This window comes from Trachurus japonicus, chromosome 14 (assembly GCF_045865225.1).
Source record: "Trachurus japonicus isolate A0001 chromosome 14, Traja_1.0".
NCBI classification, from domain to species: domain Eukaryota; kingdom Metazoa; phylum Chordata; class Actinopteri; order Carangiformes; family Carangidae; genus Trachurus; species Trachurus japonicus.
Genome location: NC_140920.1, coordinates 4,378,412 through 4,392,164, shown reverse-complemented (window position 1 = coordinate 4,392,164; position 13,753 = coordinate 4,378,412). Strand labels below are relative to the sequence as shown.

The 13,753-nt window shown below is 40.6% G+C and overlaps 1 protein-coding gene across 1 annotated transcript; it reads left to right on the top strand.

The window, feature by feature from the left end:
- Nucleotides 1–1,622: 1,622 nt before the first annotated feature.
- On the top strand, nt 1,623–12,425 carry faxdc2 (fatty acid hydroxylase domain containing 2). Its single transcript, XM_085797140.1, has 9 exons — nt 1,623–1,747; nt 3,189–3,223; nt 4,417–4,514; nt 5,159–5,262; nt 6,623–6,744; nt 9,001–9,206; nt 9,685–9,790; nt 10,858–11,024; nt 11,316–12,425. The coding sequence occupies exons 1-9, from the start codon at nt 1,714–1,716 to the stop codon at nt 11,470–11,472; spliced, it is 1,029 nt and encodes a 342-aa protein (XP_085653266.1). The 5' UTR covers nt 1,623–1,713; the 3' UTR covers nt 11,473–12,425.
- The last annotated feature ends 1,328 nt before the right edge of the window (nt 12,426–13,753 follow it).

The window sequence follows — 13,753 nt, the reverse complement described above, 5'->3', positions numbered from 1 at the left end:
AGAACACGGAGCTGAAAGACACTGAAACTCTCTGAGAAGGAGCTGCAGAATCAGCTGATTCATTCTCTGTGGGTTCGTCAGTACAAGCAGCATCTTTCATGACATCACCACCATCATCTGATCCGTAGCCAAATATTGATTAGTGCAGCTTCAGAGGAGAAGTCTGGGCATGTTCTTCTTGTTGTAAACAAATCCATCCTTCCTTCCATCCATTGGCTGCAAAACACCGGAGCCAATCCCAGCTGATACCTGGCGAGGGCGGTGGCGGAGGGTGGGGCGGGGAACCAACTGGACCGGTCCTGTGGTAAACAAATACAATGGTTAAAAAAAAAGAATCAAAGATTAATTTATTCCACTAACAATAAGGTGATTGTTTGTATAAAACCTGATTCACAGGTTTGGTATTTTTGCATGGCAGCTCCACTGTTGTTCAGACAATGACCAATAACCTGTAGCCTGTTGTTCGTCCCACAGGTTTTTATACTGAAATCTTTATTCATACATTTGCAATCTCTGCAGAGCTGCTCTGACAAATATAAATACTTCCTATCTATAACAAAGCATCACGCACATGCAAACTGTCACATTCATGTGGTGGAGTCTTTCCCTGCATGAAAATAAAGAACCAGAGGAGCTTTTATAACAAAGTAGTTTCTACACCAGCAGTGAATTTGACTTTGTAAGTGGTAAAAGTAAATAAAGGTGAGTAAAAGTACAGAGAAAATAGAAAAGCAACCAAATATAAAAATAAAAATAAAGAAGAAACTATAGGAAACAAGTATGTACACAAGTCCTATATAAAGAATTGTGCAGGTAGCCTACACCTAAAGCCAAAATTGTTCATTGCCCTGTCAATTACAAGGAATTTCTTATTTTGTTCAGTTACAGATTATATTTCAACTCAGATTTGACAGGACATGGAGGAACGTCTGACGAAGACATGAAAATGACTGAAATGTCACAAGCAAGTCAACTTTATTATTTAAAAAAAAACCTACCAGAAGCATTGAAAATAATTGTAAACACTAAAGTTTAGACCCTTAAAGAGAATGGTTTGTTTGAACATCCTGTATAGGTATCACTGGAGTATGAATAATTAAAACTTAATTGGCCATGGCTCCAGATTTTCCTCCATGTCCTACTAATGTCAAATTTGATTTGAAATAGTTGAAATACTAATCTGTAAGAAATTTCTTGTATTTGACAGAATCATTTTGGGCTGAAGTGTGAAAGTGTAATGCACTTCATTAACCCAGCTCAATTAACAGTGCATTGCTCTATTAGGCTACTCTTTAGGCTGCTCACGTGGATTTGTCCCTCCACAGAGAGAGAGAGAGAGAGAGAGAGAGAGACCACCATACCCGCTGAGTTTCAACCTTAACCTGGATCCATGTGCACTGGAGGAAAGAAAACACACACACACACACACACACACACACACACACACACACACACACACACACACACACACACACACACACACACACACACACACACACGCAACAGAGTCCAGTCCTCTGTTCCTGAGTCCAGTCCTGCAGTCAGTCAGTCAGTCAGTCAGCTGACCGGGGATCAGCCAATCACAAGTCGCTCCCTGTTGTAAATAAAAGCTTTCGCGTTGAGTGTGAAAACATCCAGCAGAAGTGAAGAAGAGTTTTAACACGCACACGCGGACACAGAGAGAGAGAGAGGGAGAGAGAAAGAGGAGCAAACATGACGGTGACGGAGACGGAGACGAGAGTCAGCGGTAAGTTCGTGTCTGTGACTTATTTCACCGGTCAACTCATCGATGGAGTCGCTGTTCGCTGCGTTTAGAGCTGCAGCTGCTGAGTCCTGACAGAGACCAAGCTCTCTGCTCGAGACAAAGTGCTGTTGCTTCATTGTTTCTCTACCTGACGTTGTGTTTTCCTTCACTGAAGCATAGCCTGTAGTATATTAACCTGTATAATAACCTGTTTAAAGGGTTAATAATCCTGTGTGTGTCAATAGAAAACTCATAAAATGAACACTCAGAATTATTTTGATTATATTCACCTTTTTTAATCTCAGTGATGAAAAATTTAATATTGAAAGATCAAATGTTACTCTTATTCTTTCTGATGTATCTTAGTGAATCAGTATCTGGCAGCCTGCTGCTGCTGATTATGATGATGACAGGTACATACTGTACAGTACAGTGCACCTGTATAAATGTTTATCTTACTTTATTGGATCAGTGATCAAATCTACCTGCACGGCTGCTCCCTGCCATTAAATCTCATCTTTGAACTTGAATTTATTTTTTGCTCACTCAGCTCGATCAGCAGCCAAATGAATAATAGGCCTACTTCAGTATTTGTTCCAGTCATACAGTAATGGAGGCATGGTGGTGTATGTAGTAAAATCAATATAATTTTTGTCAGATTAAGTTTAAATAATAGTTTTATGTAAATAATAATTAGATAAATGCTCTCCAGCACCAATACAATATTTGTATTTTCTTATTGGAAAAACAAAGAAAGAAAAAAAGAGAGAGGGAGAGTGTGTGTGATTGGGTTGTGGGCAGGTTTTTATTATCCCCAAGAATCTGGCTGAAAATAAAAGGTGCACCACAGTGAAAAAGTGCAGTGTAAGGCTGGATTATAACAGGATTATGTTTAATCGTCCATCTGTAAATTTTGCACCAGGCTACGCTGCACTCACATGATTATTGTACAGCCAGAGAGGTGACGACAGAAACAGAAAAGACTAACATGCTTCATTTAACAATTCACAATTTAAAGGTGAAATAATAGTGTTCATCTTATGAGACGAAATCTGAAGTAGTCTTATTATGAATTCAGATATGAAATTATGCGTGAAACAAGAAGATATTTTTGATAAGAAAAACACACATTATTGAAAATGATTTAATACATTTTCAACATGGAATAAAAATAGATTCCCTTGAGCAGCTGAGATTAGGCCACCTTCCTTTTTAAAAGGAACAGCACAGCGTTTAATCTCTAATCTTCTTTCTCCCATCAGTCATTTTAGGACAGAGCATCTGTCCCATCCCCCCCCCACCCCCCCCCCCCCCCCCCCCCCCAAAAAAAAAAATCCTCCAACTTAATAACATTTGTAGAGGGATTTTTCAATTACTGTCACTAAAATGCAATTCTGTTTGTTATTCCTAACAATAGACAAGTTTATTATTGTTGTGTTTACAGGCACGAGTGGAGCAAACAGCAGCAGCAGCAGACGGGTAAGAACACACAAACACACAAACACACACCTTTACAACCAAACCCCTCTGTTATTATAAAAGTCAGTAGAGGAGATAAATGCTCAGAAACAGACACATCAGGATGAGTCACAGCAGCTCTGCAGGATCTCTCATCTACTTCTCTCCTCATCTTTTTCCACGGCTGCCAGGTTTAATTTTATGGGACCGCTGCTCTCTGTAACATGTGTCTCACTGAAAACACACTGTACAGTCAACAGTGCATCAATCAGAATTTAAGTTGAAACTCCCTCCCCCCAGGCACCAAACACCTGTCACATGTGTTCAGGAGCCTCGTGTGGGTTATTGTACTTTCTATGTGTAACAGTGTAAAAAAAACAAAAAAACAAAGCAGCTGTATGAAGCTTAGATTGAGCTTTTATAGTATAAAGTGACATTTACATTAAAGTGAATGAGTTTTAAATCAGATCAGCTTTACTCTCTGTATATTCGATCTGATCTGATCCGACTTGCCGAGCCAACAAAGCCTCCACCTGACTGTGTGAGAGCAGCGCTGTTTTCATTGTTGGTGTTGTTGATCTTCGTCTTGTTCTTGTCTTTCGGGGCGGCTCAACCTGACGAGTGGCATTTTTCTCCCTGAGCAACTTAACGGAGCCGTGAAGGGAAAGAGAGCAACGAGAGGCTAGCGAACGTGACACATGGAAATATTATATAAACTGTGACAGACAATTTAAACTCACACATTTTGTGTATTTTTGTCCAGAATATGTACAGTAGTGAGACCAGTGTGACATTTGTGTATCATTGTTCCCACTGTTGTCATGGCAGAGCTCGGGGCTGGGGGGTCGGGTCGGGGGGGTCGGACTAAATTCCCACTGATCCAGTTTGTGTTGCTCAGACTTCTCGGTCTTTACTGGATGCAAATGAGACATTTTCAGATGTCTTGTTCATGTTCTCTGTCGTGGCTCCGTCCCATGCTTCTAAAGACCTCACACACACACACACACACACACAATGAACAACACCCTGCTGTTCTTTATGTAGGTGAAAAGACAGCGACGGAGCCTCCGTATTGTTTCAGAGACATTTGTACACTGTGAGAAGTTTCCTGTGGGAAACACTGATCATGAGGTTGCACAGTGTCAACGGGGGTTACACACAGCAGGGCCTCATACACAACCATCCTCTCTCTGTGTGTGTGTGTGTGTGTTCAGGACAGCCCCGGAGGACTGTGGGACTCTGTGAAGAAAGCTGCATTTGTCATCGGATCTGGAATCTTGTTCTTGGCTGCGTTTGGAAACTCTCTGACATGGTACAGTAGGATCTGCTCACACTGAGCAGCTTCACCACACAACAACAAACCAAACCAAACCAAACCCGGCTGTTTGACCTGAAATGAACCTGAGGCCGAGGCGTGGCACAGACACCGCCACCGGCACTTTAATACACAATAGAATAAGAGAAGAGGGCAGGATATGAAGTTACATTACATCACAGTAATGAAACAGTGCGTGACATGACGCTACAGGACTAAAACATGACTGAACTAGACCTGATGTGACAGGGCCAGCAGGAAGGGAACAGAAACCTGTTGCAGAGTGTGTTCAGTGTTTTCCTTGTTTGCATGCAGCTGCGTGTTGAATCACCTGCTGCGGTTTCTTAGAGGATGTTTGGATGTTGGTGCAATTCAATTCAATTCAATTCAACTTTATTTATAAAGCGCATTTCATGCACAAGGCAGACTCAATGTGCTTCACAACAGGTATACATAGTTACAGTAAAAACAGTCATAGAAAATAAATTAGAAATCAATCGGAGAGTACAAGTAAACAATCATATGTCATCTTAACCACATACACACTTAAACTCACACATGCACACACACAGTTCAACAGAATGCTGTTGAAAAAAGTGCACTAATGTGAGAAAACACTTCTTCTTTTTGCATTTTCTCAGGCATCTCCAGAAGTTCTGGGGCGCTTCGGGGGATTTCTGGCAGAACCAGTGGACCAAAGTGCACCAGGCCTTCGAAGGTCACGATGCTGGTTTGTTCTACTTCGGTAAGAAACAATAGGTTTTTTTTTTTTGTTTAGTTTTGTCTCTTGTGGCGAAACTCGATCTTCAGAGTAACACATGAGCACATCAACATGGTTGATTCAACACAGAGGAGATCTTTGTCAGGCCCTGATCAGAGATCTGTTTCCTTCCATGACTGACGGCTCGGGCTTCATATCACCACATACTTTGTGTTTTCCTGTGACGTCGGTGGTTTCATGGATCTCTGTGCTGTAACTTTCCATTTTGGAATCAGCAGCGTGAAGCGTACAAATACACAAATATAGATCACACACACACATGTGACTTCATCGCCACTGAAACACACAAACAGGGTTTAGTTTTTAAAATGAAAGAGGAAACTTTGTGTTTCTGTAACATTGAGTCTCTAAACGTCTTCACTTTTACGATGCAGCGGTCGTCTTGTTGTTGTGTCACACTCTGTCCAGTCCAACTGATTTTGGACACTGGGTGTCCTCAGTCTTCAGTTGAACGTCATTATCTATGTAGAACATGATGTGTATCTCCAGATAACACACGTGTTGTCGATGTGATAGTGAATTATGTGACAGCGATGAAGGACGGAGCAAGTCTCACACTGTGCAATAAAAATAGAATAGAATAACATAGAATAGATACCAACAAGGACACTGAGCTGCATCTTCTGCAGTGTAGAAAATAAAAACAGATATAAAGACAATAAAAAAAACCATAGATCAATAAGATAACAGTAAGACAATCATATTGACAATCAAAAAACATTCACATCCAGATCCATGTCACAGAAGAAGAAAACAGTCTTGACTCAAAAAACATTTTCACAATGAACAGTTTATTTTGTGCCTATAGACAGTAGAGTTATGAGAGGAAACGGGGGGAGAAACTGGGTGAACAGTCCTTCTTGGGAGTCAAACCAGCGATCTCCTGCATAAGGAGATTTTCTTTCATTCTCTTTATTCTTTTAGGTTATTGTTATTATTATTATTATTATTATTATTATTATAAGTAGTAGTATTTGAGGGGGATTTTTGCCTTTAATCGACAGGACAGTTGAGAGAAACAGGAAATGAGGAGACAGAGAGAGGGGGAAGGACATGCAGCAAGGGGCCAGCAGGGGAATTAAGCCCCTGCTCAACCCAGTGAGCTAGACGACTTTCTACTTCTTTTTTTATAATGTTATTATCCTCTACGCTGCAGGTCCAGACTGACATGTTAAGCTTCTTATTCTCATGTTGAATAAACTGAACTGATCTGATCTGAAAACAGTAAAAAGTTAATATTTTTCTTATATTACTTCTTCTTCAGGAGTTTTGGATGTCATTCTAACATCATCATGTCGTCTCTCTCTCTCGTTGTTCTCCACAGTGACGATGTCCTTCCCCACCGTGACCTTCTGGGGGGCGAACGCTCTGCTGCTATTGGTGGACACCACCAGTAAACCCGCCTTCATCACCCGCTACCGTATCCAGATGGAGAAGAACAACCCGGTAAAGCTCCACACCAACTCACACACACTGACTGTCATTTTATTGATCCTATCTGGTTTAGGTTTAGTTTTTCTATCTCACAGTTTTCCTCCTCTCTGTCTCTCATCATAAATCCATCTGATCTGAGTCTCCTCGACTCCTGAGTATGACAAGGAACTGAGGATGAATGAATGGATGGAGAAATGAAAATATACAGTCAGTGGCATGCAAAAGACGGCTGCTTTGTTTCCCTTTTTCACTCTGAAACTGTAGAAAACTAAAATAATACACTGATACTGATTCAAATATTGAAAAAGAGTGTTTCATGTTTAACTTTATGTCTTTTGGAGATCATTTCATCTTCCACTTGATGAACTGGTCACATTAACAGACATTTGGACCAAGGGGTGCCCAAACTTTTGCATGACACTGTATTTGATCCTTAAAAAGACTCACGGGTTGGAAAATACAGGGAAGGTCACATCAGGGCATCATGGGAAAATAAAAACATATTAAAATAAAAGAGCATGATAATATCCGAACCTGACTCTGCCGATGTTAGTTTCATTAAGAAAATATTTATCTATATGATTATTTTAAGAGCTATTCTCACTTACACATGTTTTTAGCACCTTATGTGATTCATGTCATAGATGTGTGATACACAGCAATTAGTCAAAGAGAAGTTATGCTCATAAACTAAACCCTGATATTTTCCTGTTTGTGTGTATGTGCATGAACAGCACACACACACACACACACACACATACACGCACTTGGCCTTTATTTCTGCAGATCTGATATGTTCACATCCGTCTGACCAAAGTCCCGTCTCTCTGTGTGTGTTTGATCAGCAGATGTTGTCGGACGCTGCACAGATTAAAAAAAAAAAAGATAACCAGAGCTGGAGGTTACTGTGAAAATGAAAAAAAAAAAAATCAGATTATTGATTATTGATTATTGTTGAGTGATTAGAACCAAGACGGCAGTGCACAGGAAGTTCATACCCACCAATGGGGGGTGGTTCAGGTTTAGTAATAATTTTCCCCCGGAGCTTGTTATCTTCCAGCTGTGCAGCCAGAGTTTATCTGCTTTATGGAGGCGACATAAAAACGTCTCGATGGCCACCGTCCTTCTGTAATCTGGTGTGATGAGCTAATCTGTGACAATCTGCTGAGTCATCCCGTGTTTCCTGAGCCTGTCAGTCTGCGGTCCATTAGTCCGAGTGCAGTGCAGATACCGCAGATCACTGACCGGCAGTAAACCAACCGTCGTCATAAACAAAGACCAGACTTACACAACACCGGGCATCTACCTGAGGGCTGGACTCACATATCTGAGACCTTGACCACTCATCAGCTCATCAGATGGACGCGGTTTTAAAAAGTTTATCTCAGACATTTTGGTTTAAAGCCGACCAAACAGGAAGTCCCTCACTGCCTTCATTGATCATTTATACAAATCATACAGGAAGATTTTAAAATGGCAACAAACTTGAACAGCATTTTGAGTTCATTTTGGAAAACAAGATCAAGGTCTTTTTTCAAAATAGGTCACTTACACACACCGCTCACGTGCTCACACACACAAACCCTCAGTGTGTTTTTAACCAGAGAGCAAAGTTTAATGATAAAAAGTAAAAGTTATGTTTGTGTTTGTTTTGTTTTGAAGTGATACAAGAAGTTTTCATGCATGTGTTTGAATTTAAGTGAATGAATTAATCAATTTGATTGTCAAACGAACGTGTCTAAAATGAAAAAATATATATACTGTATATATAAAAGTATCATCAAATCATCATGCACAAGACAAAGGAGTAGGAAAAAGTATTTTTTTAATTCCCACCCCTTGCTACTCATCATGGTTTTTATATACCGTATATATGTATTTATATATATATATATAAAATATACATATCAACTTATAATATCCCATATGTTTAGCATTTTATTTTTATAAGTGAAGAAGAAGATCATTTAGAAACTGCAACAGTAACTTTAAAAGTCTTTATTTATTTAGCACATTTTTACAGTATATTAAGACATAAATTAGTTAAAAAACTTTAATTAAAGTTAATTAAATTAAAAATTACTTAAAATTTCAAAATAAGATCAGAGATAAAACAAAGACTCAAATCAAAAACCTAGAGGTTGAAAGTCACCAAATGGCAAATATAAAGATATATTTATCATAAAAAGATATTATTATTGGATATCAATGCAGATTTTTTAAGGCTGTGCCTCTCACCGACCTCTTCCTCCATCCTCCATCCTCCAGGTGGACCCAGACAAGCTCCGTCAGGCCGTGAAGACCGTCCTCTTCAACTGGGTCTTCATCTCGGGGCCCATGGTGGTGGTCTGTTACCACCTGATGTCTAGGTGGGGGAACCCCTGTGGCCCTGAGCTGCCCACCTTCCACTCGGCCCTGATCGAGCTGGCCGCCTTCTCCATCATAGAGGAAATCATGTTTTACTACTCACACAGGTAAAAAGAAAAGAAAAATAGGGCCGTTCACTTTAATCACTGCCCCCTAGTGGTGAGGAAAGAGCACTGCCCATAAGCACAGGCTGCACACAAGTGTACTTTTACCATTACTCTTTTCTCTCTTTACAAATGAATTTGCATTTAAAGTGTAATTTTAAATTGATTAAATAAGCAGATGTTATGGCCTTAGATGGGCTGTTACAGGAGACTGACCTTCCCCACACTAAGGTCCTGGAAACATGGTGTCACCACAGCCAGCTGAGCAGAAATCAATGTGTTATAAACCAAGGAAATGGTTATTAGGAAAAAAACAAACAAGACCTGACAACTCAACAACTCAACAAACATATTCAGTTTACACAGGATATGTTTTTTGTGTTTTTTTAGTGCACTGTTGTTGTGGTTTTTTAAGATCTTGTTCCTAAGAGTAATTAGCAGTGAAAGTTGATCCTCCTTTTTTTTTTTTTATCTCTCTCAGACTCTTCCACCATCCCAGCCTCTACAAACATTACCACAAGCAGCACCACGAGTGGACCGCCCCCATCGGACTCGTCTGCATCTACGCCCATCCTCTGGAGCACGTGGTGAGTTCACTGTGAAGCGTTAACACGATTCATTTATTCAGGGTGCTAGGCCTATTCCCAAATAACAAAATCCAGACTTTTTCAAAACTAATCACGATAACTTCATCATGCAGTTTTGAGCTCGGATACATACTTTTTTGTTGTACCTTTTCTGTCTATGTCTATGTCAATGTGCACAAAATTTGCAATATACTTTTGTGTTTGACTTCAGGGTCAGGTCCAGGTCTTGAATTTCAGGCTGTTGGAGCCATACATTGTTATATAAGGCAACGACCCATTTCTGGAGGCAGGACTGGGGTTTCATGAGTTTCTATGCAACTATGATTGATGTATGCGTTAATAACACATCGTCATGGGCCTGCAGCTTATTGCATATGTAGCTTACATGACATGACACGGATACTGTAACACAAATCTCAATCAATGTATTTATTTATGATATTAAGTTGCTTAATTGAGTCCCAGCGATTGATAAATGAACACAGCTTGACACATTCAGTAGTTCACCTTCTTACACACAACTGTTGCTCAAGTTGATAAGCCGAGATGTTCAAGACCTGTGCATGCACCCTGTTAGTGTTTATTACACTGCCCCTCCATTCACTGTTGCATCATTTCGATAAGCTTCTGCAATGTCACAACATTTATTTCCGTTGAGAGTTGCATTAATTTCAATCTCATTGGGGTTGAGGTCTGGACTCTGTGGTCACATTGGACCACATTTCATCCTTGAAGATGATGGTTCCCCCTTCTCCTTCCAGGACAGTTCTTAACCCAGTTTTAGTCTCAGTAATCTCCTTAGATGTTTTATTTGCTTGATGCCAATAATTTGACCCTCCTAAAACAGATGTGTCTTCGAAATGAGACTGCATCAGTTAGGGTTAAATAAGTTGTTGCCAGCTGAAACATAACCATCCATGCAGTAATTATCCAATGGGAGGCTCTGACCTGTTAGCTTAGTTAAATCCAAGAGGTGACTTTTTTTTTTGGGACGGGCAGTGTATAACCACAGTCTGGACTCTGGACAGAGACACCCAGACTGAAGGATTTATATTCTTCTCCCATAGCTCTCCAACATGTTGCCCGTGGTGACGGGACCTGTGGTCCTGGGTTCACATGTGTCCACCACCGCCCTGTGGTACTGCGTGGCCCTGGTCAGCACCACCATCTCCCACTGTGGATACCACCTGCCCTTCCTGCCCTCCCCCGAGTTCCACGACTTCCACCACCTCAAGTGAGTCCACCTGCCTGGACCGGACAGGAAGGCTGTGATTGGTCGATTTGATGGATTGACTTTGATTTTATTTTTTTGACTTTTTGATTTTATGTATTATTTTATCTGTCTATCTATCGACCAATCTATCTGTCTGTCTATCAATCTATCAATCCATCAATCTTTATGTCTATCTGTCTTCATCTATCTATCTATCTATCTATCTGTATAAACTCTCGAATTTGAATTTGTGACACTAACTGAAGATCATTAAACCACCTGAACAGTGAATCTTTATTTCTCCGTCTCCAGGTTCACCCAGTGCTTCGGGGTCTTCGGGGTTCTGGACCGGCTCCACGGCACCGACACCAAGTTCAGACAAACCAAACAGTACGAGCGCCACGTCCTGCTTACCGGCCTCACCCCGCTCAACGAGACCATCCCCGACTCACCCAAGAAGGGCCAGTGATGACCTCTGAACCCCCACCCCCCCCCCAACCTCTGACCTCTGGCACAAGTGCCCCCGGCAACGTTTGGGAAAATCACCGTTGTCGTTAACTTGGTGACGTTAAAAAGTCCCAATCAAACTTTTTAAAGACAATTATTAGCTGTTGATGATTTTACAGTAATCGATGTCGGACTGTGAAGGTGAAGCTGAGAGTTCAGACTCTTCTTCACCTGACATGCAGGTGGGATGACGCCGTAGCTTCTGATTGGTTCATTCAGACGACAGAAGTTCAGGGTAACATCCAGAGGAAGTTTCCAGAAGCTCCAAATGATTTAATTTAAGAAAGAAAATGCACAATATATTAAACTCCAGTTATTAACCAACTGTCCTCTTTGTTTTTCTCACTGGGCGTCAATAGATGTTTGTAAATTGACGATATTCACCACATGTACAAGGTTGAACAGTTTGATGAGAGAGAACGAGATAATTTCACCTCAGTCTCGTTCCTCCATCTGGGAAAAACCACGTTTGTGTTTCATGCTGCGTTCACTGCCTCCGACGTTTCCTCCAAATAATGACTGAGCGTCGATGTTAATATCATTTCAGCAGGAACAGATTCTGTTATTTTAAAACACATGTTCTTAATGAATCTTTAAAATACTGTTTGTTTTATTTTGCATGTAATTCTCATGAGCAGATTTTTTGTATTTTCAGTTTTCTGCTGCTGCGTTCACTTGCTGCTCGGACAGAAGACACATTTGCACTTTGCTACCATTCCTTGTGGCACTTAAACACACACACCTGAATGTGAATGTGGCTTTTGTGTTATAGAAGACATGATGTGTAAAGCTTGTATAAGGAAAAAAAATGAATGTGTTTTGATTATTTAAAGAACAAGAAAGTGTGATTGATGATGTAATGTTAAGAAAGTTTAAACTGGACTTGTTAATATTAAAACATTTTTAAAAGTGGAATACGTTGTTTTTTCATTTCTGGCAACAAATAAAAACACTCATGACATTTTGTTATAAAACTTCACATTCGGAACAGAAATGAAACACTCAACAGTCATTGTGTTTGAGGTTTTTTTGTACGTTTTGTGTTTTTTTTCTTTATTAAAGGAAAGCATAATTACTACAAATTACAAATAACACTAATAGCGAATCACATCAGCCTACAAAGCAGATATTATGAATATTAAATGATATTATACAAGATCTCATTCAAGTATTTTACATTTTTCCATTTTATATATTTTTTTTGTTCCTTTTTTCCTCGTTTTCATCTTTTTTTCCTCATGACAAGCCTAGGATATTTGTAATGTAATGAACTATTTTAATGGTTCATATACAGTTATTTGTTATTCATATGGCTTTATGGAATTTTGTCCTTTTTTTTTTGTTGTTTTGTTTTTCAGTCTCCAGACATCATAACCAGCCATATTCCTCTGAGCAACATCACAAACCCCCAGCTGGGTAACTCTCTCTCTCTCTCTCCCCATCTCTCTCTCTCTTTGTTTTCCTCCTCCTCCTCCCTCTCTTCCTCTCGTCCAATCATCACTCATCTCTCCAGTGTCCGGCCGCCGTCCTGTGCGGCCAAGTCCGTGTAAATCTGACGAGCGGGTGGTGCCCCCCTGCAGTTTGTTTGGACAGCTAGCAGCTGATCGTAGAAGGCTGAAAACACCTGAACACCCCCCCCCCAAAAAAAAACAAAAAACATGTCCAGGCGCCAGGTGAAGCCAGGCAGGTGATGATCACATTAGAGGGAGGGGGGGGGGCGGGCGGTGGGGGGCGGTCACATGACTGTCCCCAAGGAAGAAGGCCCCCTAGTGGCCGCTCGTCACGCCTGCAGCCACACACACGCACACACACACACACACACACACACACACACCAGCTCAGCCTCTCAGTTTCGAAGGCTTTCCGCTGGTTTTTGGGGAAATGCATGGAGTTTTAGTTTTTCTTGAATAAAGGTGGTAGCTCTTTTTTTTTTTTTTTTTACAACGTCTTTAAACCTCCGGTAAACAACTTGATGCATCAACTGTGAGCTTCTGAAACTGATCCAAATCTCCCTGAAGTTAAATCAACATGACACTTAAGAAAAAAAAAAAAGGAAATGAAACAGGAAAATAAAGATAAAGTAAGTACAGCTTTGCTTTGCATTTTTCCAACAACTCTGAGTTTTAGAGGAAGAAACTGAAGAACGGAAACAAAACGCGACGTCGTCGTCGTCGTCCTCCTCCTCTCTGCTGGAACATCAACCAACAGGCTGAAAAACTTTTTACACCAACGGACCTTCGACT

Bases quoted from the DNA above. Each gene is read 5' to 3' on its own strand.
- faxdc2 (XM_085797140.1), top strand. From the start codon at position 1,714: ATGACGGTGACGGAGACGGAGACGAGAGTCAGCG. The intron at 4,515-5,158 runs GTACAGTAGGAT...GCATTTTCTCAG, and splicing joins TTTGGAAACTCTCTGACATG to GCATCTCCAGAAGTTCTGGG. The intron at 6,745-9,000 runs GTAAAGCTCCAC...TCCATCCTCCAG, and splicing joins AGATGGAGAAGAACAACCCG to GTGGACCCAGACAAGCTCCG.